The sequence below is a fragment of the Toxotes jaculatrix genome, chromosome 22 (genome assembly GCF_017976425.1).
Source record: "Toxotes jaculatrix isolate fToxJac2 chromosome 22, fToxJac2.pri, whole genome shotgun sequence".
Taxonomy (NCBI): Eukaryota; Metazoa; Chordata; class Actinopteri; family Toxotidae; genus Toxotes; species Toxotes jaculatrix.
The window spans coordinates 9,199,682-9,220,443 of record NC_054415.1 but is presented as its reverse complement, the minus strand read 5'-3'; the positions used below and the strand labels follow the sequence as shown (position 1 = coordinate 9,220,443).

Below are 20,762 nucleotides of genomic sequence, written 5' to 3'. Positions count from 1 at the left end.
TGAACACACACATTCTGTCAGCGCTTTACACTTTACATTACATTAGTCAGAAGCATGACTAAAGGAAAACACGCACCAAAGATGGAGGGCTACTCACAGGCACAAAACACGAGGGCCGAGTTTGTACTTCAGCCAGACTGACTCCAGCATGTGTCTGATGAGCTCCAGCTAAACACACACACACACACACACACATGTAAGTGCTTAGGGAAGGAGATGCTTGATTAGATTCAAATGAAATATTTTTTTCATCATGCAGCATGAGTCAGAGGCCTGGAAATTTTGCACTACACAAGCATCTTCTCTGAAAACATGCAATTTAGATATTATATGTGTGTATATATATATTTTTTTTGCTATAGCAACATTTTCTTCATGGTACACTTGTACACACACAATGTACACTTGTTCTATGATCAGTTTCCTCACTTCCCTCTTTTTTTCCCTACTTCCCATTTTCATTTCCACTGAACAAGCACGACGCAGTAGGAACACTTGTCTGAGCACACGCGCGTTCGCCCACATCATTTCACCACACATCTGAGAGCATCAGGGATCATTCGAATGCACTCGACTCGTCCGAAGCGTGCCTGCTGTGTGCCTGAAAGGCACACTCCCTCTTTCCACCAGTGACCTCTCTCTCTCTCTCTCTCTCTCATCTCCTGTAGAATAACAGGAAAGACGATCTGCCTCGTTCACGTCCTGTACGCCAGTGAGAAACCCTCCAGTGACCTCTGGGTGGGAATTTCAATTAGCTTCATTTATGTAACACACTCGCCCAAAAATAAAAGACGTGTTGGAGACGAATGTGATAATAAGCTCCTCTGGGTTTATTCTTTTATTTTTCACTCCTGCACAGATGTGATGTTTTTTTCACTTTTTACACATCCCTTATTCAGTTAATTAAAATTTTTTTGCATACTGCCTGTGCTATGTTGACTGTCAACAAGAGTGGGAATGTATTTCACCAAATTATCAAGTCACACTTCAATCCGTGGTGACTGAACTCCTGATCCTGTCAGAGGTGGTGACAGGTTGAAAATGATATTATTAAACTATATTATTATTATTATTGTTAATGGAGTTATTTGTTGTTCATTTCATTCTTTTCATTTCTTTAAATTTATTTTTCTCTGTTTTCCTTTCCCCCTTTTCTTTATTATTTCATTTGTTTTATTCATGTTTACTAATATTAATCTTATTTTTTTTTGGGTGGCAGTTCTTCTCCTCAATATTATGTGAGTAATGAGGGGAGCTGGAGCCAGTGAAAATAGTATTCACTCTTCCGTGTGTGATCATTTGACCCCGAAGAGACCGGTGTGCAGTCAATATGTTCTAATCTTGTTTTTAATCAGGTGGTCACAATAAATCAATACAGGCTGTGTAACTTTGCACTTTAACTTTTGTAATTTAACAAAGCAGTGTGCCTTGATTTATTTATTTATTTTTGGGGGGTGGGTCCATTCCTCCTCATGTGGACAGTGATTTATTCATTTAGAAGTAATACTACAAAAACAGTTCCTCCACTGCTCTGTTAATGGTGTAAAATAAATTATTCAAAGTTTAATTTCTTTCTTGTCGAACTAACGTGTCTCCTGTTCGTCGCTGATGTAATCCTGGTCCCCGACAATCAGTAAATAAGATCAAAATGTGTAGCGGAGATGTTTTTGTGGTGAAGAAAAAGTCAAACAAAAGGCAAACAAGCGATTTAAAGCCACAGACTCATACGCAGTAATCCCTGTGTGGTTTTCTATTAGAATAAAATCTAGAATCAGCGATTTGTCTTAATGAACCTCGGCTCGACAAAGAGACTGGATTTGCTCAGTGAGGGTCCCCTGCTGAAAAAAAAAAAAAGTTTAATAACCTTGGGTGTAGAATAACTTTGCAGCTGCATAATTAAAAATATTCAAGTGTATTTCAGTTCATTGCATTACTTTAATATGTATTCCTGCTTTTACTAATTCATATTCAGCTATTAAAGGGCTGTATCATAGTTGTCTGTAGCAACAGGGATGATAAATAAATAAATATGACAATAATGGACTGTGGAGCTGTAATCTATCACAGCAGAAGTTCCCCAGCCCTTAAAAGTTGTAATCTTTTTCACCCCCAACTTCTCCTCCGTGTCAACACATTAGTCTCAATAAGCACCGACAAGAGGGGGAGATGTTCTTTATTTGTGGTGGGGAAGTCATCTCTCTTTGAAACACTATCACCAGGAGTTTCTAAAGTATGAGTCAGCTTGATGTGAGTTCCCGTCGCACGGCTGGTGAATCAGTCGCCCCTGAAGGCTTTTTCTGATGGGCTTTTGTGTGAGTATGTTTTAATAAGTCCGTCTCCCAGGATGAGAAACTTTTTCACTCTCGCTGAGTGGAATAAATTTTATAATGGCCGCGTTTACCTGTTGCAGGGCAATGCCAGAAATGATTACAGACACGCCCATTTCTGCTACTTTCACTTTGAGTCTGAAGGCGCAGGTTAAGACTCATGAGCCCGTTGTACCGAGCCGAGCCATCGACCGATCCACCTGCGAGCGGGGAGGATTTCTTTGGTCTTTTTTTCCCTCTGTCATTTGCAATTTCATAAAGTCCCAAAACGCTGCGCATCCTGCTTTCTATTCAATTCCAGCCTTACCCTTGGACTGATTTAATACTGTTGTGTTGATATATGCTGCATGTCTGCTTTCAGTGGCTCCTAGCTGTGAAGGGATTTACCTCCCAGGAATACTAAAGACTGACTTTACAGAGCCGAGTGCCTCTATAGGGTACTGAGACACACTTGGTTATGCAGATCCCACCTGCCTCTCTGTGGGTGGATACCAAGGGCGCAGGTTTCGTTTTGAAGTGTGTATACACATTCATATACATGTGCATTTAAATAGATTTAAATCAATCTAGGAATATAATTAAATTGTTTTTCGTGCTTTTTATAGAAATGGTGGTGTAAAAAAAAACAAAAAAATCCTCTAAAGCTGATTCATGTAAAACATTCAGTATATGTGTTAGATCCCAAGAATGCACACAAAGTATTTTGGTGATTAATTCTGAATGTAAACAGAAGCTATGTTGATAAAAAAAAAGAAACTCTTCGTAGAGCAGCTTTAAACTTTTTGCTCTGGGAGCTAACTAAAGGTGACATGAGTTTTTTCAACATTTTCATGAGCTCTTTCCTTCTTTCATCTGGGTTATAGTGGCTGGACAGTCAGAGCACAATGTTTAGAGAGATTTTAGAAGAAGAAAATCAACCCCAAACTAAAAATAGTGAGTAAGGCAAAAACAGGATTTTGAAAAGCTCCCCCTGCTCGCAAGTCCCCAGTTGCAGTTGACCCCTTGATGGATACACAAAGCTAAAAAAAAAAAAAAAAAAGAGAAAGTCACTGAGGATACGTGTCTTAACCAAAGAATATTTGATATTTGTTTCAGAGGACTGAAACAGCGACCTGATGGCTTTCCAGCAACCTCTCTAAACTAAAGAGCACACATCCATCTGTGAGCTCTGTCAAACCATTTAGTTAAAGTGGAAAACTCGCTGCCTTCTCCGCTGAGCGATCCTCACTCTGAGTGCCACTTAACCTTCCCAGAAACAGAGTAAGGGCAAATATTAAATAAATAAAACTTTAAGAGCTATGCACCTTTTTTTAAAAAAAAATTGGGTTCAAAGGGATACAAAGAGCTCCTGGACCTCTCTTTATCTCTGACCAACACACACACACACACACACACACTCACACACAAAGTGTACAAACCAGTTTGGCCACATAGCAGACAACCAGTGAGTCAATCTTCTTCTTCCCCAGTCGAGGCAGGTGTCTGTTGAGATGCTCCCGAAGCTTGTCAACTGTCTGCAATGCAAAAAACACACGCTGATTATTTCCTGTGCATGCACTCTATGTGTGTGTGAGTGCGTGTGTGGCTGAGAGTAACACTTTGTGTTTATGCATTTTAAGCATACTCTGCTGTGTGCTCAGCGAGGTCAAATTGAGTTCACCTCGACTTTTCCCTCGACTACAGTGTCCCAAAAATTGATTTAACCAGAGAGGTGAGGAGAGGAGAGGAGAGGAGAGGAGAGGAGAGGCCTGTGGATGTGAGAGGTGGAAAAGTACAGAAGATGAGTGAAGGTCTACAAACAGCGTAAAGTTGACAGAATGACCTGATATCCTTCTGGGATAAGGAGGAAATGAGAAGGAGAAAGAAGAAAGGAAGGAGGGAAGGTAGAGAGCAGAAAAAAAGGAGTTAAAGGAAAGAAGAGGAAAGAGAGGAAGGGGGTAAAAGAAAGATGGAAGAAGTGATGGAGGGAATGACGAGAGAAAGACAGGAGGAGAGGCTCTTTCTAAGAATAGCAGAGAGACGGCTCGCATCTGAACTGAACTCCATTAAACTGAAGCTATCTGCTCTTTAAAAACTATGCTGAGTGCAGGGAAAACTGCAGGATATGAAATTGTCCATCAAACTGCGTACAGTAAAAAAAAAAAAAAAGAGCAGCAGGACAGGGACCTTAAGATACCCCTTTTTTTTTTTTTTTTCAAAGTGTCGACTCATCTGAAGCGTAACAGGAGCTTCACCTTAAAAGATGACTATGGAGGGAAATAATCGGCTGTCAGCGTTTCACAGCGGATCTTTAGTGGTCTGTATATCAGCCCACGCCACAGGACGAATCCACCTCCAGGAGCTTTTCAAATGTTATATATCAACAATCTGAGAAACTCTCACACCCACTTTCTCTTTACTGGGCTTCATCTACTTCTACTACACGCATCGTATCTCAAAAGCTACTGATAAACAATCCAGGCTGTGGCTGATGTGTTTGATTCTTTTCTATTCTGCTCCTGCTCTTTGATTTTGAGTGTCAGGATGTTAACTGCTGTCTTCCTGTGAAACCTGAAGCACTTTTTCCGCTTTTGAAATATCTGCATGTTTTGTCACAACTGACTCAGCGACTGATCCTTTTAGCTGAGGGATTCATTTGGCTGACAGCATTTTACAAGTGACGCTGTTCAAGGCTTTAAAGAGGATGCAGGTGCAAACTAAAATCCTTTACTTTAAATCAGAGGATTGTGATGCTATATAATGGACAGTATGCAGATTTTGTTACCTCTGGAAAGAACCAGGCTAATTTTTCCCTCGTTTATATATATGGTGGCCGACCTCCGCTAAATACTGCATTTATTATACAGACTTCCCACCAGATTTTTGAACCTGGCTGCAGGAATTTGCTCCGATTCGGCCAGAAGACCAGTCGAATTCTTCAGCACAAAACTATGAAAATCATTTCCTCATGTGCATAAAGTCACTGCCCTGTCAAAACAGGAAGTGGCCTTCCCCAAAAATTTACCACAAAGTTGGAAGGACACTGTTATCTAAAATGTCCCTGTATGCTGTTCCCTAACAATCTAAGGGGCTAAGCCCAGACCATCAAAAACCTTTGTGTGTGTGTGTGTGTTTGTGTGACTGCATTGCAGCTGAATGACTGGTTTCGGCTTCAGTCTTTCTCACCAGGCCTATGAGCAACCTCTGTTGATGGTCCTCCTCCTGGAAAAGTGGCACCAGCTTCTTATCTAGAAGAGAGAGAGAGAGAGAGAGAGAGAGAGAGAATGCACATAAAAGAGACGTATGAAGAAACCACTGATGCTGCATCTATGCTAAAGCGAAGACTACAGGTAGCCTCAGGTGTGTCAGTGAGGTAATATCATTAAACAGGCCATCAGCAGAAATGGAAGAAACCAAAAACTCTTGACTTGTTTATGACTTTATTAAAAAAAAAGAAGAAGAAGAAGAAGAAGACCGAATCTAAGACATTAATAGATTCTGTTGGGGGTGTGTTTCCACTTCAAAAATACATCCAAAAGCTTGGGGGTTTAGACGCTGCGATCTGGCTATGTGTGTGTGTGAGAGAGTGTGTATGCACGCTGCAGTTGTTTTATGTCAGTCACACAAAAGTGGACCACGCTCCAGCTTGCGTTACTGTGGATGAATTATTCCACACTTGCATACACAAACACACACCATCTTTTGATCACTTTTTCACACATGCAAGAGGCTGGCTTTTTGATGTTACGGAGTAATATGTTACAGATATAAATAGCGCTTGCAGGGCACAGCTAACTGACAGGCTGCGTTTCCAGATTCGCTGTACGCCTGTTAGCAGTTCAAAGTTATCAGCTGTTTTAAATTTAAATATTTTAGACATTTAGCTGATGGTCTTGTTCCAAACGAGCAGGTTCAGCGTCTTTGACTTTGCACCAACTGGACACACAGCTACACACACGGCTACACAAGCTCTTCACGTTCATTTGCCCAAGATGATCTCACAAACCAACCGCAGTGCCGCTTTAGTAATCTATTACCAGAAAATGAACAGATGACTATTTTTAAAATGGATAATTTATCTGGGAAAATTATTTTTTAGTTGCAGCTACTCAAACATGAGGATTTTCTCCTTTTTCTCTTTGAGAAGGAGGTTATGTTTTCACCTATGTCTCTTTGTTGGTTTGTTTGTCAGAGAGATTATGCAAAATGTACTGAAACGATTTGCACCGAAGTTGGTGGAGGCATGGGGCATGGGTCAGGAAAGAACCTATTACATTTGGGGGCAGCTGCGGATCATTTACTACAAATTTGAATTTTTTTCTCTGAAGTCTGGTGTATGACATTGGCCTTGGCGAAGGTCTGTGCTTGACTGAGTGCCCTTTAGTTTCAAATAGAATCTCCCTGGTTTTGCATCAATGCTCAGACAAAACAAGCCACTTGAATACAGGAGGCTCTTGGAAATTGTCTTTTCACTATTTTCAGACACTCTATAGACCAAACATTTAATGAAAAAATACATGTAAAATAATCTTAACCTACAGCCCTAAACCAAATCTCTACACCTGATGGAGGAATCAGCACCTTTGCTGCAAAAATGGTGGTTTTAAAATGGCCGTTTTATTTGTTTTCCTTTTAACATAGGAGCAAAACCCATTGGTCTCCTAGTACTACCCCTGTGAGTCATGTGATAGCACACCACATCACACACACATATTATGAAATCAGTGAGGCAGCTTCTTACTTGACTGCTATCATCTCCGCATCACGGTTGGTGCAGGGAAAGGGATCAAAATGCAGCGAGTGTGTGTTTTACAAGTGAACCTGATGCAGGCTGTGGGTGTATGAGATCATCATGTTCACTAAGTGAGGTAGGGGAAGGTCCCGTGTTGTGGCTGACACAAAACAGCTGCACCAGAGTCATGAGAGAGAGAGACAGACATAAAAAGAGGGAGTGAGAGGGGAAGGAAGTACCTAACTCCCCACTGTTATATAATTGTAGCATTCTTCACCTCTCCTCCTCTTTATTATTGTCCTTTTTCTTTCTTTTTTCATACCCCCCCCCCTTTCTCTCTTTCCTCCTCCCTCCCCTCTCCGCCACTTTTGTTTTTTTTCCTCAGCCTCTCCCTCCAAGATAAATTAGTGTGGTGGTTCGGTTCAGCTGAATTCTCCAGTGGGCATGAAGAATGCGACCTCAGAAGAACACACAAACGCACAAACCCCAACACTTTTGCACACAGTTTTGAGTCGCATTATAAGCCAAGGTTTTGTTACTTATGACATTCACGCTTCTTGTGTTCGTCCGTGTGTACCTGTGCATCTGTGTGTGCTGCATCTACGGATTTATGTTCATCTGTGTACGTGTATGTTCAGTGTGCTTGTGTCATCTTACCCAGACACCACGTGTCCACCATGGATAGAACTCTACAAAATAAGAAGAAAAGCTTTGTGTGAAAACAATCCCTCCAGCCAGCATTATAATAAGAGTCTTACTTTTTTATGCTGTGAGGCCGAGGCAGTATAACGCCACACTGCTGCAGTCGGCAGCAAAAAAATATCACAACTATAAAAGCAAAAAGTTTGTAAGCAGGTGCTGGAGTTTGGCCTGGGGGAAGAGAAGCTAATTATGAAACGAAAGGCTGCTGGTTTGATCCCTGGCACAAACAGGACAGAGCTGTTTTCGATTCACAGCAGGTTTACATCAGTGGTGCCCGTCAACTGATCATGAACTGCTGAGGGGCTGTAGTTAATAATCAAATTTTTAAAGTATTTTAATTGAAAGTGTGTGTTTTGTATTCAAACGGTGACATGGCAGCTGGCTACAGAAGGGTTCAAGCAGCTCATTCATGCCAGTAAAAAGACTGGGAACTGAGTTTTGTGTAATTTTAAAGATTTTAGGACTTTGAAGAGTCTGTGAATTCAAAGTGGAATAGAGTCTGTTTCAAAGAGAGAAAAGCACCAACACCAGCTCAAGTAACTAATCCGTGACATTTACATGGTGAGCAGATGGAGAACAGACCTTCCTCTTCTTTGTAGTCAGTGTTTTCTAGAGTTACTTACATTGAATTTGGTTAGAGCAACCAAACCATCAACAATCCTGGTCCACATTTATATTTGTGCTGCCTTTGAGAACAGTGTGTAGAGGCATATTTATCAAGGCTCATAGCAGATCATTAACATTTTGTTTAGGTTCAAGACAGCACAAAAATCTACATATTTTCTGGAGAAATCAGGGAGTTTTACTAATCTGTCTTTTTAAACTATGAACTCATAAACACTTTTAAACTTTCTTCACATCTTTCCCTTGTGTCATTCTATTTTGTGTTCCTGATTTATTTTGAAAGCACTAAGCTCCTGTCTTGTTCCACTTGTTCACTTCCTGAATTGAGTGTTTCCCTCCTGTGTGATTACCTGCTCCACCCTAATGTGTTGCACCTGTGTCTAATTGTCTTCCCGCCCCTTAGAATACTTAAGTTGTGTCTTCCCCTTTGTCTCTTGCCAGATCATCTTGGTTCCTCATGTCAAGCATTCCGGCCATTTTGCTCTTGTGTTGTTCCCTAGTGTGCACTGACCGTGTGTTTTTCCTTTGTGATTTTTCTGAGTTTTGCCTCGTCTTTTGTGCTTCACTCAGTTGGTTTTTTTTTTGAGTCATGCACTTGACTCTTTTGTCTGAGCCTGGTCTGATACACAACTGAAAATAGTCCCCAACAAAATCACCATTTCCTCCTATTGGAGTAAAGTTCCTTTTAAAAACTACAGTACATATTTTAGGAAATAATTTAGCTAAAAAAAAAAAAAAAAAGACCTACAGACATTTTTCAAGAGCTCAGAGCCAGAGCCAGTGCCACAGAGGAGAAGTAAAGTAGTGGCCACCAGAGAAAAGTAAAATTGTTTGTTTTGGTCTTTTCATGGGATTTACTGACAATAACAAAACAATAGAATCACACCAGCTATGTCCTTTAAAGATGGATGAATCTCAGAGTAATTCACAGTCAGTTTTCTCTACTACTGTTTTAGGAATCAGTGTCATTTGCAAGGATGAAGTTGTGTAGCAGCTCTGCAGCTGATGTCACTTCAAAAGCGTTCAGATTGAATGTGTTGCCAGACCTAATTTTGACAACCAAATATAAGCTGATTGGTCCCAACAGGGCAATCAGCTTTTATTTTTGAGAACTAGAGCACCATGCTGAACTGTATCTCAACCTTTACAAAAGACTGAACCCGTAGTGTTGCAGGCCTTTCCAGGTTTAGAACGATGATATCATTGCGCTCATTAGAGCAATCTGTGTAATTCTTCTAAACTCTGGGACACAGTGCCGAGGTGCAGTCATGCCTTCTCTCCCTCCAGTTTCAGGACTGTGTGTGTGTCTGTGGCACTTTTCTTAACAAAGCTCCAGTGGGAGGCAGACCTACTTCTTTGTGTTCTCCTCCATGTGATTCATGTGGCTGGATGGTCGCCTCTCGGACCTCTGAAACAAGCAAAAGCATCATGGGAGGGCTGAAAATATGCTCCAATTGTTTGGCAAAAACTGCCAACATAGAACACACACAGAGAGAGAGACACACACACATTTTCTCATCTCTTACATAAATTAATTGGCATTTTCAAACAATTACCAATGATTAATTTGACCTGTAATCTAGAAATGATGATTCAGTGGTGTTTTGTATTAATGCATAAACATAAAAGGTTTTCATTGGAGCGGACACACACAAACAAACACACACACACTCACCAGTGTGTCCCAGTCGGCCTGTATGTGTGAGGTTCTGTATCTGGGGTTGGGAACGGCATCCAGATATTTTGTCCTCTCAGTGTTCCACTGCAGCTCGGTCCAGAAACCCTGGAGACACGCACACACATTCAAACAAACAACACCACCAAAGTGACAAAGCAAGGACATTGCTGCAAAACAACTGAGAATAATTGCACACAATCAGACCCAGTATATATAAAATCACACTGTTTAACATCCCAGTGCCTTTTTAATGCAGTTGGCTATAGTAATGTGTATAATATAATATGTAAAGCACACATTTAATCACCACACTACAGTTTTATTAACTGCTTCTGGAAATAGGACAGGAAAGGGAGCAGCAAGAAGACTCTGTGCTGTGATGATAAATACAACAGTTATTGTTAAACTACTACTGATAAGCACTTTAAGTGTATTAAAAGTGTTTTAAAAATTGAAGAACAGGTTGTTACCTTCCCTTTTAACACGGACTCAATATGCAGCTCAGTGGTGCACAACACACTGGGGATCGTCAACAGACACGCTGGTACCTCCTACAACACAGAAAGACAGACTGAAGTGTGTGTGTGTGTGTGTACTATTTAAGAAGTAAATGGAGCTGCAAGTGTGTCCTCTTTGCATTCACATCTATACTTATTCATACTTTATGCATGTGCAACTGTATAGACAGGTAACAAATTAAAGGAGAAACCTGAATAAATGAGTGGAGGAACATAACAAATGCAGACACACAGATGCACTGCATGGTGCAATTCCACAGTTAACATCCCATCATGCTCTGTGGCATGTATAAAAATGCTGAGCAGGAGCAGTTGATCCTGATTTTGTATCAGCATGACAAGAGGAAAAGATCTAAGTCACCCTGAAAGCGGGTTCAGTGTTGGGGCACAGATGGCAGGAGCTTCAGTCACAGAGACTGTAAAACTGTCTAGTGTTTCAACAGCGACAGTGACTGAAGTGGCATCTGCATTGAGATCTATGGGAAAGACGTCAGTAAACAGGGTCGCACATTTGAGGACCTTGATGCTTGTGCATTAATGCGATATGTAAGGAAAAACAGAAGAGCTGCTCTTCTTCATGTGAATGAGAATGTCAATGCGGGACTTGATCAGACTGTTGTGCTGTGGGGAGCATTTTAATGACATAGTTTGTATCCACTTAACCCCTTAGAGGGAAGAGTTACTGCAAATCAATACATATGCATAAGTTGTTCTGAGTGATCGCATTTATCCTACGATGAAACATTTCTATCCTGAAGGGACGGGTCTCCAGGCAAGTCCAGAGACTTGCAGAATCAATGGCAAGGTGCGTCTGTGTGTACAGTATAAGTGTGTGTGGTACCTTCATGTCGAATACAGAGGAGTAAGGCAGGACTTTATCCAGGCTGAGAGACTTCTCATAGCTTATTCTGTATAAAGACGCTGTGTGTGAGAAACAGACAGACAGTCAGAGACACACTTACATAGAACAGTGAGGACATAGGCGCCCGAACCATTATCACTGATATATTAGTGAGAGCTGGTAACAAATGTCTCATTAATTAGGTCAACACTGTTGTCCTCACAGACTGTACAGTAACACCTGAATTAAAATGACCTCCCTATCTAAGAGCAAGTTAAAGTAGTTACTGCAGCAGCAATGAAATGCTAATTTATGGAGCGACATGCAGCTCTAACATCTAATGTGATCATCTACTCTCTGGGTGATGACTGTTTTCCTAAATATGAAATTAATATCGTGTACCGTTCTTGAGTTATTTTATTTAACAGAATGCCAGACCGACACGCTGGGACCTACAAATGTGTTGTTGTGTGTCTGCTAGAACCATATTTGCACTGCTCCGTGCAAGGTCCCAAAATAACCGAATCTATTTCCTAACACTTCAGACCCGTGTGGGATGCCTGGCACAAGTCTGCAAGAAGAAATTTAAGAGCCAAACAGAGTTGATAAAGGAATTCAGCTTTGTGTAGACGAGATGTAAGCAGCCTAGTAACCTCAAAGAGAAGGAGACATAAAAAGGCAAAAGAGGAGCTGGACTCTGGAAAAGGAAAAGAAGGGAGACTCGGCGTGCTTCAGCTGCCACTGACCTAGAATGAACTCCTGGATCTGATCGAAGGAGTCGAAGGCGTTCACGTTGTCGCACAGCCACTCAATAATCTAGTGGCATGATAGAAACACACAGGGGACAAGTGTCACAGAGAAAGGAGCTCAGACTTAGGTCACAATCATTAATGCAATCACACATAGTGTAATCTGGACAAATTACACTGAAAAATTACCTTGACTTTAAAGTTCAACATTTTGGGAAATATTTGCTTTTTTTGCTGAGAGTTAGATGAGAAGATCAAAATGATCCCATGGCTGTAGACTGATATCTCGTTTGATAACTCTAATGACCTCTCGTTCCTGTCAAAGACAGACCCTGCAATCTTCCAGCGACAGTGGAGCAGAGTGAAAACTCATTGCATTCATGCATTTCTCTGCTGTTTGAAGAAATATGTCTTTGCCCTGAGTCCATTTTAGTACAGAAACATTAAACACAACAATTACCATTACAAGGAGAGGAACAAAAAGAAGTAAAAGTAGGAGTGGAAGGACTTAGTTTGCACAGCATTCTTTTAAAGTTACAAAATGCTGTGAACAAAGAGAAAAATGATAACAGCCAAGCACCTTTATTAAAGCCACAGCTTTTTGTGCTGCTGGCCCCATTAACAGAGTCTGCAAAGAACACAAAAGTTATGTGTGGTGTCCAATTTCCCAGAGCTACCTGCGCTAATGAAGCTGGTGACTCATTTAACCTCTAAAGAAAGAATTTATTACAATCTATCAGAGCAGCTGGAACATCTTAATTTGGGTGTACTTTTTCTAGAGACTGTGCCCAAACAAAATATCTGTCCCTCTCTCTCTGTCTGTGCTTGACTCTGTTTGAGCTCCATCCACTTGTCTTCTCTATGGTCCTGTTTTATTTCATCCTCTTATCTTTCTTTCCTTCACTGTCTCCTTCCCTCCATCTGCTCTCTTCCAACTCAAGGTTGACACCTACAGAATTTGCACAGAAGTGCAGAAAAGCTGCCTCTCTACCGTCTACATCTATTTTCCATCAGCTAAAAATGCCTGACAGGGACAGGAACGTGGGCATTTTAATATAAATAGCTGAACTCTTTAAATTTCAATATTTTTTCCTCCCAACTCCTTTCCTCGCTTCATCTGTACCTTCAGCTCCAGGTTTGGGTCGTTTCCCATGTAAACCAGCAGGCAGTGGAGGGCGGCCAGGTGCTGAGGGTCAGCCTTACTGCTGGGACACCTTGAACAGAGGAGACATTTAACAAATTTACCTTTTCACAACATATACATATAAAAAACTGACAAACACAGAGGCAGATGGGCAGGCAGACAGCCAACAGCCAGGGACTGTGCAGTGATGTGTGTGCTGTTTTTTTTTAAAAAGTGCTTACCTATATTCTCCTATGCTCCCAGGTGCCTCCTCTATATATATAAAATGCCACCTAAATTATAAGCCTAAATATATATCTATATATCTATATCTATATCTATATTTGGGTTTTTAACCAAAGGTTATGAATCATGCTCACCTAGAAGCCGTGTCTGAGCGCAGTATCTGCAGCAGATAGGCACGGCTAAGCTCGGCAGTGTGGATCTTCCCACTGGCCAGGTCCAGCAGACTACCACAAGGCTCCTCCTCTGCATGCAACACTGTGAGGTTGGCTGACTGACACTGCAGGCCCAAGTCCACATCAGGACCTGAAGGTTGTTGGGGACAGAGAATAAGATGTGGATTTAAACTGGAGGACTACCTTCTCTTTCTAAGTATAAATGCCAATGAAAGCTCTACATTTGTATATGTTCAGTGTTTAAAAAATAATTTCAAGAAAAAAAAAAGCATGAGGATGTACTGAAGCAGAGATGAGAAAAGATCAAACTGTTACACACACAGCCATCGCTCAGCTTGTGTGCGATTTGCACAAAAACCCTTGTCTTACCAGACAGGAAGAGGGAGTGGCAGAGCATCTCCTGCTGCCTGGTGTTGATACAGTGGAGGAAATAATCCTGCAGATACACCAGGATGTAGTAACCTACATACAAAAATAACACAGCATCACTGTCAGGGTGTATGTTATGCTGGTATGCAGTATGCACACCAGGCATTTATTAGGCTGCATGAAGATACACACACTCTTTTTGTATTTGTTTTCTGTTCTGAGTGCAAAGGTACAGTAGAAAACAACAGAACAAAGCCACACACATAGTTGAATTTATTGGGATTATGAAATGTGTGTGTGTATTACATTTATGTGTGTACACACTGACCTATGGGGATGAAGAGTGGATGGAGCTGTGTGGTTTTCTGCTGCGACTGCTCACCGCCCAGAGATACTCTGAACGTCTTTCTGCAGTCTGCAGAAAGTGAGAAAACTGTTTCCATGTGCTCAGGGTAAAAATGTAAAAGTAACATAGCAAAGGAGACAGAGAACAGAAAGAGAAATTAGGTAGTGTCCATTCTTTTGTCCAGACAATAGTAGACAGAATACAAACCTTTGTGAACTAAAACCATTGTGTATATCAGTTCCTGTTTGTCTTTAAGAGGTTGGCTGTAGCAAACACACATGCTTCCTGAAAACAAACCACAGGGCAGAGCAGTTATGGATCCACACAGCAGGTGTCTTTATTACCAGATCACAGACATCCATGACAATATTCAGGATAATCAATGCAAAATTAATCATTTTAATACCCAATGTCAAAACTTTTTAAACGTGCGTCAGTCATTGAGAAAACAGGAATTATGGAGCTTTTGTTTTTGATTGAGAAATCACAAATTCAATCACAATTTTAATCAATGAATCAAACTCATACAATCTTTATAATGTCACTGTAATTGTAAATTACAAAATGCCTAGAGCCTTGATTTTCTCATTTCTGCTGGCGGATCTCTGATTAGGTTTTCCATTGTTATGTTGTACAATTATGCTGCATCACTGTGCACTAAAAATATGTGATATAGTTTCTGATTTGTTACAGGAACTTACTTTCTGGTTTTCCCAAAGAGAAATAAAAAGCACACATGAACATATTAGTTGTCATCACTCGTGTAACATGAGAGAATACATGTGTGAAAGCACATTATTCATGCAAGGATATGTGTGAATGTGTTACCGATTCTGTTTGTGAACACTTCCATTCTAACAAGCTCCTGTTCTGGTCTCTCCATGTGATAATGGTCAAAGCCCAGGTTTACAAACCTGTTGGCCACACACACGTACACAGAGCTCTAAGTTAAGTGGATTTTAGTTAAAGATATACATACACATATAAATGTAATATTCTAAAACTACAGTAGCAGTTGTTGCCCTTACTTGAAGGTGCGGAAAGGATTAGCAGGCAGCTCTAACGGCAGCTCCATCTGTTGGTAAGGTAAAGCAGGAGAATGGTGTGTTACTATCAAGTGAAAGCACAAATAAAAAAGGAAAAAAAATGTTATTTATTTATAAGACAGAGTTAACTTACCACAGTTTCGCGGTTATGGTTAGGGTAAAACTGAATACATCGCAGCAGGAAGTTGTCCTGGAAAAGACACATATTTGTTTGATTAACATGTAAGATGTGGGGTACGAGTTGTTTGGGTACGTGTGTGTCTGTGTTACCTTGTGTGCGAGATAGTAGAGTCTTTGTGCGTGTCCGTCCCACTGGACCCAAATTAAATCCTCAACTAGTCTCTCCACAGTTTTGGGCAAACGATCAGGATTCGCCATCACCTGGTTCACACAGTATAGTTTATATAGACTGAGAATAATTTCGGAACAATATATTCTTTGCACTGGGTTATGTAAACACATTCCAACTGTTTTACTTATTAACTGCTGCATGTGTGGACTCCTGCAAGGAATTTATACCTTTGAAAAATGCACAAACCTACCAGCCAGAACCAGCCAGAAAAACTCTCCATGCAGTTTATAGTTTAGCTGGGAACTATCCACAGACACTTCCTGTGCAGGCAGGCAGTGTGGTGAATGTAGTAACTTACCACCCTATAACCCTCCTGTTTGGTGAGCAGAACATGGTACAGATCCACATCTGAAACACACAGAAGGATAACTAAATCTAACTACAGCTACTGTGTGTCCGATGTAATGTTTCTCCTAAGAATTGAGAGATTATTCCTCTCTGTTTCTTTGTTTTATTTCTTGACAGCTTGAAAAATACAGACTAGATTGACAGACTGACAAGCACAAGTGTACACAAACTCACATCCATCTTCTGTCAGCAGGAGCAGGTGGCTCTCCAGCACTGATCTCCTGTCGGCTTCTTCGTGGAGGAACTAGGCAAAGCAACAGGGAAACAGAGTGGTTCATAAAACAAAGCAGACAGAGACATCAGTTTGCTGATTTTTATATTTTAATATAGTCCTAAATCAGTCTTGGCATGTTTTAAAATGTGTGGTTTGGCAACAAATAGTGGGGAGCACAAATCTTACAGCCAGAGTAGCTAAATAACACAGACATTTATAATATTTATAATATTCCTCTGTTTATGAAATGACATAATTTAAAAAGAGAAATAAAAAAGATGAAGTGAGTGAGAGAAAGTGATAGAATAGTGACTACAGGCCAGTGTACTTCCAGCAAGCTTATAAAACAAATAGTATATGGTGCTTCTTCACTCCATAACTGCAACATCAGCTCGTGGCTGCAGTAAAACCTGCACGAAAGTGGCCAAGACAACACACACACACACACACACACACACACACACACACACACTCTCTCTCTCTCTCTCTCTCTCTCTACCTGTACTTTGACCCTGCAGTCAACTGCCTTCAGGACTTTAGTGTTGTTGATGGGATGGATCTCAATCAGGAGGGTTAGACACTTGGATACTACAAAGATCAGACACAATTATAGCCAAGACTGAAAATAGCATGTGTGGATTTAAGACAACTTTAAGAAGCTGAAAAGGTTAATGTCACAGTCTGTAAATGAAACTGAGAGAAAGAAATCTTGGGTGTTACTTGGTCTGAGGCGCTCGTCTCCTCTGGTGTTTTGTGCCAAGCTGACAGCTGAGAGGGGAAAAACAGCAAAAAGTGAGGTGTGATGTGGCTTAATACACACACACATTTTCCACAGAGACCATAATGGTTTCATTAAATCTGTTTTTCTTTAATAACGATTTGTGTCCCTGGTCTTATTCATGTTGCGAGACAGTAATGTTGTATGTATACTCCTGAACTGCTCTGTAGACACTGACACTTAAACTTGATTTTGGGCCAAGAGCACAGGACTGTTAACAATGTCTATTACTGATAATTCATTATCTGTACATTACAGCGACTCACCCAGCAGCGTCTCCTCTTTGTTCAGGGAACAGCTGCTGACACACACCTTCTTGTCAAATGAGTACAGGAGCTGTTGGGGAGAACGCAAACACGGCCACATGGGGATGGGCGAGCAGACATATTGCTGTACTCGCACAAAAGCAAAATCTGCAGCACTGAAGGGAAGGAGACATTTCACACACACACACACACATACACAATACCTTGTTCTGTTTGGTGTTTGAGTCGTACTTCCCAATCCTGGTGGTCCCTGTTGCTCCCTTTAAGAACAAAACAGACTAGAGTGAAATCCTGTAGTTTACGTCATGTGTCATTAAGTCAGTCAAACCACACAGATGAATAAACACAGCCTGTGCTGACCAGAAGACCCACTTTCCCTCTGGTATCTTTGACCACACTGACATGTAGAACAGCACGCTTGACCTCTTCATTACTTTGGCTGACCTTGCTGATTATCCTGACTAGACCTGCCTCGCTTCAAACCAGCGATTCACCACATTTTTTTTCATCAGAAAACTTAAAATAAAATCAAGTCAACTCTGAAACCCAAGGCACAGCTAGGCACGCATAAAACTGTAAACCTTGCACTAAAAAAGAGATTATTTTCTCTTTGCAGGCTGCACAGTGTCTTTAACCTCCTAAACCCACAGACTCTTTGGCGGGTCGATCATTAAAAATTTATGTCGTGCAGAGAGGCACGGTTCAACACACAGAACTTTATTTTAAATTCTAGTAAGAATCTCAAGGTTTCCATAAAAACCAGATATGTCGAGCAGAACTGTAGATGACTGTACAATAGAATACAGAAGTTCTCATTTGATGGCGTCCATTTGAAGAAGAAAGGCGCAGACATAGAAAATGGCATCTGTGATTTGAATATTTCACTTTGTATAGCCTCAGTGAAGGATGGTAAATAAGCATATACAGAGTGGGTCTCAAGCAGAGTGCATATAATGCACATATAATGTTTATGTGGGAGCGTCACATTCACAGCATGTTACACTGAGTATATCCAAGTTCAAAGGACATTATGATGGTGAAATGAAAAACATGCCCAGCATTTTGCTCATTATGTGTTATGAAACACAGATTGTAACACAACTAAATTGGAAAGAGCACAGGATTAACATGATTTAGGATAATGACACTCAGAAACACACTTATGCACTTACCTTCCAGGAGTAAAGGATGCCCCCATCTCTCTCAATATTCAGGATACGAGTGTCCACTGCACCAGAGTATTCTGCACACACAGCACCATTATTACGAACCCATCCCTCCTAAACAACCGTCTGCTCATGCTGAAGATACGAAGTTTGATGCTGAATGAAAAAATTGTGTGTTTCCACTAGAGCTGTGTTGAAAAAATCGATTCTCAGATTCTGAATCGATTCTCATTTTATTTTCTAAAGATCGATTCGTACGTGCAAATATCGATTTTTTAAATACATTCCCCCACGGTGAACTTTAACCCCACTAGTCCCGTCATCCAATTCACGCATGCGTGCATGGTGTGAAGCTATCCAAACAGTGAACATGGGGTCGGATCGTAAACGCAACGTTAGCCAAGCATTGGCTTTGAAAACGCCAGAAAGGGTCAAAGCTTCTGTCTGGCACCATTTTGGGTTCAAAAACGACAAGGACAGAGATGAATGAAAACAGCTACTCAGGTCATGTCAGAAGAAAAGTCCCCAACAGTTTACATGTTCGCACTTTAAAGGCAATTGAATGTCATACACTTAGAGCCCTGGATCTGCTGGATCTGGTAATTCTGCCCCACAGCATTGTTTTTGGCATTAATATGTTGCATAACTACACAGTCATGTAATTCAGATAACAGCTTAAAAAATGTTTTTAATAACACTTACCCGAATCAAGATCGAATCGAATTGAATTGTGATAATCGATTCTGAATCTTGAGAATCGGAATCGAATCGATTCTTGAAATTTGAATCGATACCCAGCCCTAGTTTCCACTGTGTAATAACCCTCTGTTACATGTAAAAAAGTACCCAGGTGTGTGGATGAATCATTTGGCAAGAATTTGCAGCTTAGTGTTATAAGTCTACTAGGTCTACTCAAAATACCAAATGTTTATTTTTTATGTTGTGATATCATTTCCTCAGATGCTGAGATGATGAACTCCAGATATTTTATTTATTAAATTATTATATATATATATATATATATATATATGTATATATTGCTTCTTCTTTAGGAGGTTTATGAAGGCGTGCAAACTTATTTAAAGTGAATGACTAATGCTTCGTACAGAAATGTATTTCGAGAAATGTGAAGAGTAAACAGCCCCACTTAGTGTTCCACACGAAAAACACCTTTTATAACACAGAAGTTCAGATTTTTCCGCTTTTGAAGCTAAAGCAAAAGATACTCTCTTTCTTTTCAATGATTATAATGCAATTTAGAACTCAAATGTATACAAAAAAAGTATAATACAGGTAAAATCGCGCTAAATTCAATAAGAACAGTGACTTGAAGCACGTTAACAGAAGGAAAGTGACACTGCGGACACCTGAACGCCTCACCTTTCACCCTGCAGACAGACGCCTCTTTCCTGAGGATATCACACACCACATCATTGTGCAAGTCAAACTTTTGCTTTAACTTCAGCATGTGTCCTTGGTTTTCAGCCCAAAATCCTGTTTTAGAAAATACCCCGAAATGTGTTTCGCTGAGAAGAGGCGGCACCTTGCAGCTGCTGTCTGTTCAGGCTTCGCATCATGTGACCGAAAGTCTGTACATGTTTAGTTGTTCTTGGCCTCATGTAAAAGTGAAAGCCAGCAGAACACCTATGGTTTACTTCAAAAACTTGTTTTTACTGACATGCGGAAATGTGAGGTTGTCCCCACTGTTAGCTCCACCCTCCACAGGGATCACACAGCCGGGAAATTCACTGCAATAGGCCAAGGAAAGCATCAGTCCAGCCGGGGGTTTGGAATCTCTCACCGCCCCGCTGAATGGTTTCACCATCCAGGCTCAGTCAGGCACTTCACAGTGAGGTGTCATGGCTCTGATGTCACACCTTTAAATGGTTCCTTAATTTATTAAACTGGAAACCTGTTCCTATGTTTTAAAAAACATGAATATGTGCAGAAAAGGGAAATCAGTTTCAAGATGCCCACAGACCGTATACTCATAACATGCCACAATATTAGAGAAAAAGCATACAGGGCAAAGTGAAGCTACCCATGTCAGTTGCAAACAGTCTTGGCTGTCCTCCTAGACAGCTTCTTTTTGTTTTACCAAGCAGGTAAACATCTACATTGTATTTTTCGATCAAGATGATTTTGACCCCTGTGTCAGTTAACCTTTTTGATGTGTTATAACACA

At 40.7% G+C, this 20,762-nt stretch overlaps 1 protein-coding gene across 3 annotated transcripts in view; it reads right to left on the bottom strand.

Annotated features, from left to right (window-relative positions):
• The window catches only part of LOC121176069 (gamma-secretase activating protein), a 28,167-nt gene extending 7,899 nt beyond the window's left edge, over positions 1 to 20,268 (bottom strand). For 2 of the 3 annotated variants that reach the window (XM_041030030.1, XM_041030033.1), the window contains exons 1-27: positions 19,958 to 20,268; positions 18,584 to 18,654; positions 17,615 to 17,671; positions 17,412 to 17,481; positions 17,088 to 17,135; positions 16,867 to 16,955; positions 16,328 to 16,397; positions 16,104 to 16,153; positions 15,724 to 15,834; positions 15,587 to 15,643; positions 15,436 to 15,482; positions 15,236 to 15,321; positions 15,109 to 15,111; positions 14,615 to 14,692; positions 14,390 to 14,476; positions 14,062 to 14,154; positions 13,654 to 13,822; positions 13,274 to 13,364; positions 12,148 to 12,217; positions 11,402 to 11,481; positions 10,513 to 10,593; positions 10,040 to 10,147; positions 9,717 to 9,772; positions 7,696 to 7,727; positions 5,493 to 5,554; positions 3,746 to 3,841; positions 98 to 168 (exon numbers count right to left, since the gene is read on the bottom strand). In XM_041030030.1, the coding sequence (XP_040885964.1) occupies positions 98 to 168; positions 3,746 to 3,841; positions 5,493 to 5,554; positions 7,696 to 7,727; positions 9,717 to 9,772; positions 10,040 to 10,147; positions 10,513 to 10,593; positions 11,402 to 11,481; positions 12,148 to 12,217; positions 13,274 to 13,364; positions 13,654 to 13,822; positions 14,062 to 14,154; positions 14,390 to 14,476; positions 14,615 to 14,692; positions 15,109 to 15,111; positions 15,236 to 15,321; positions 15,436 to 15,482; positions 15,587 to 15,643; positions 15,724 to 15,834; positions 16,104 to 16,153; positions 16,328 to 16,397; positions 16,867 to 16,955; positions 17,088 to 17,135; positions 17,412 to 17,481; positions 17,615 to 17,671; positions 18,584 to 18,654; positions 19,958 to 20,045 (2,021 nt within the window). In that variant the 5' untranslated portion in view covers positions 20,046 to 20,268. The remainder of the gene's footprint in view (positions 1 to 97; positions 169 to 3,745; positions 3,842 to 5,492; positions 5,555 to 7,695; positions 7,728 to 9,716; positions 9,773 to 10,039; positions 10,148 to 10,512; positions 10,594 to 11,401; positions 11,482 to 12,147; positions 12,218 to 13,273; positions 13,365 to 13,653; positions 13,823 to 14,061; positions 14,155 to 14,389; positions 14,477 to 14,614; positions 14,693 to 15,108; positions 15,112 to 15,235; positions 15,322 to 15,435; positions 15,483 to 15,586; positions 15,644 to 15,723; positions 15,835 to 16,103; positions 16,154 to 16,327; positions 16,398 to 16,866; positions 16,956 to 17,087; positions 17,136 to 17,411; positions 17,482 to 17,614; positions 17,672 to 18,583; positions 18,655 to 19,957) is intronic. The other variant, XM_041030031.1, reaches the window with a different exon arrangement.
• Between the last annotated feature and the right edge of the window lie 494 nt (positions 20,269 to 20,762).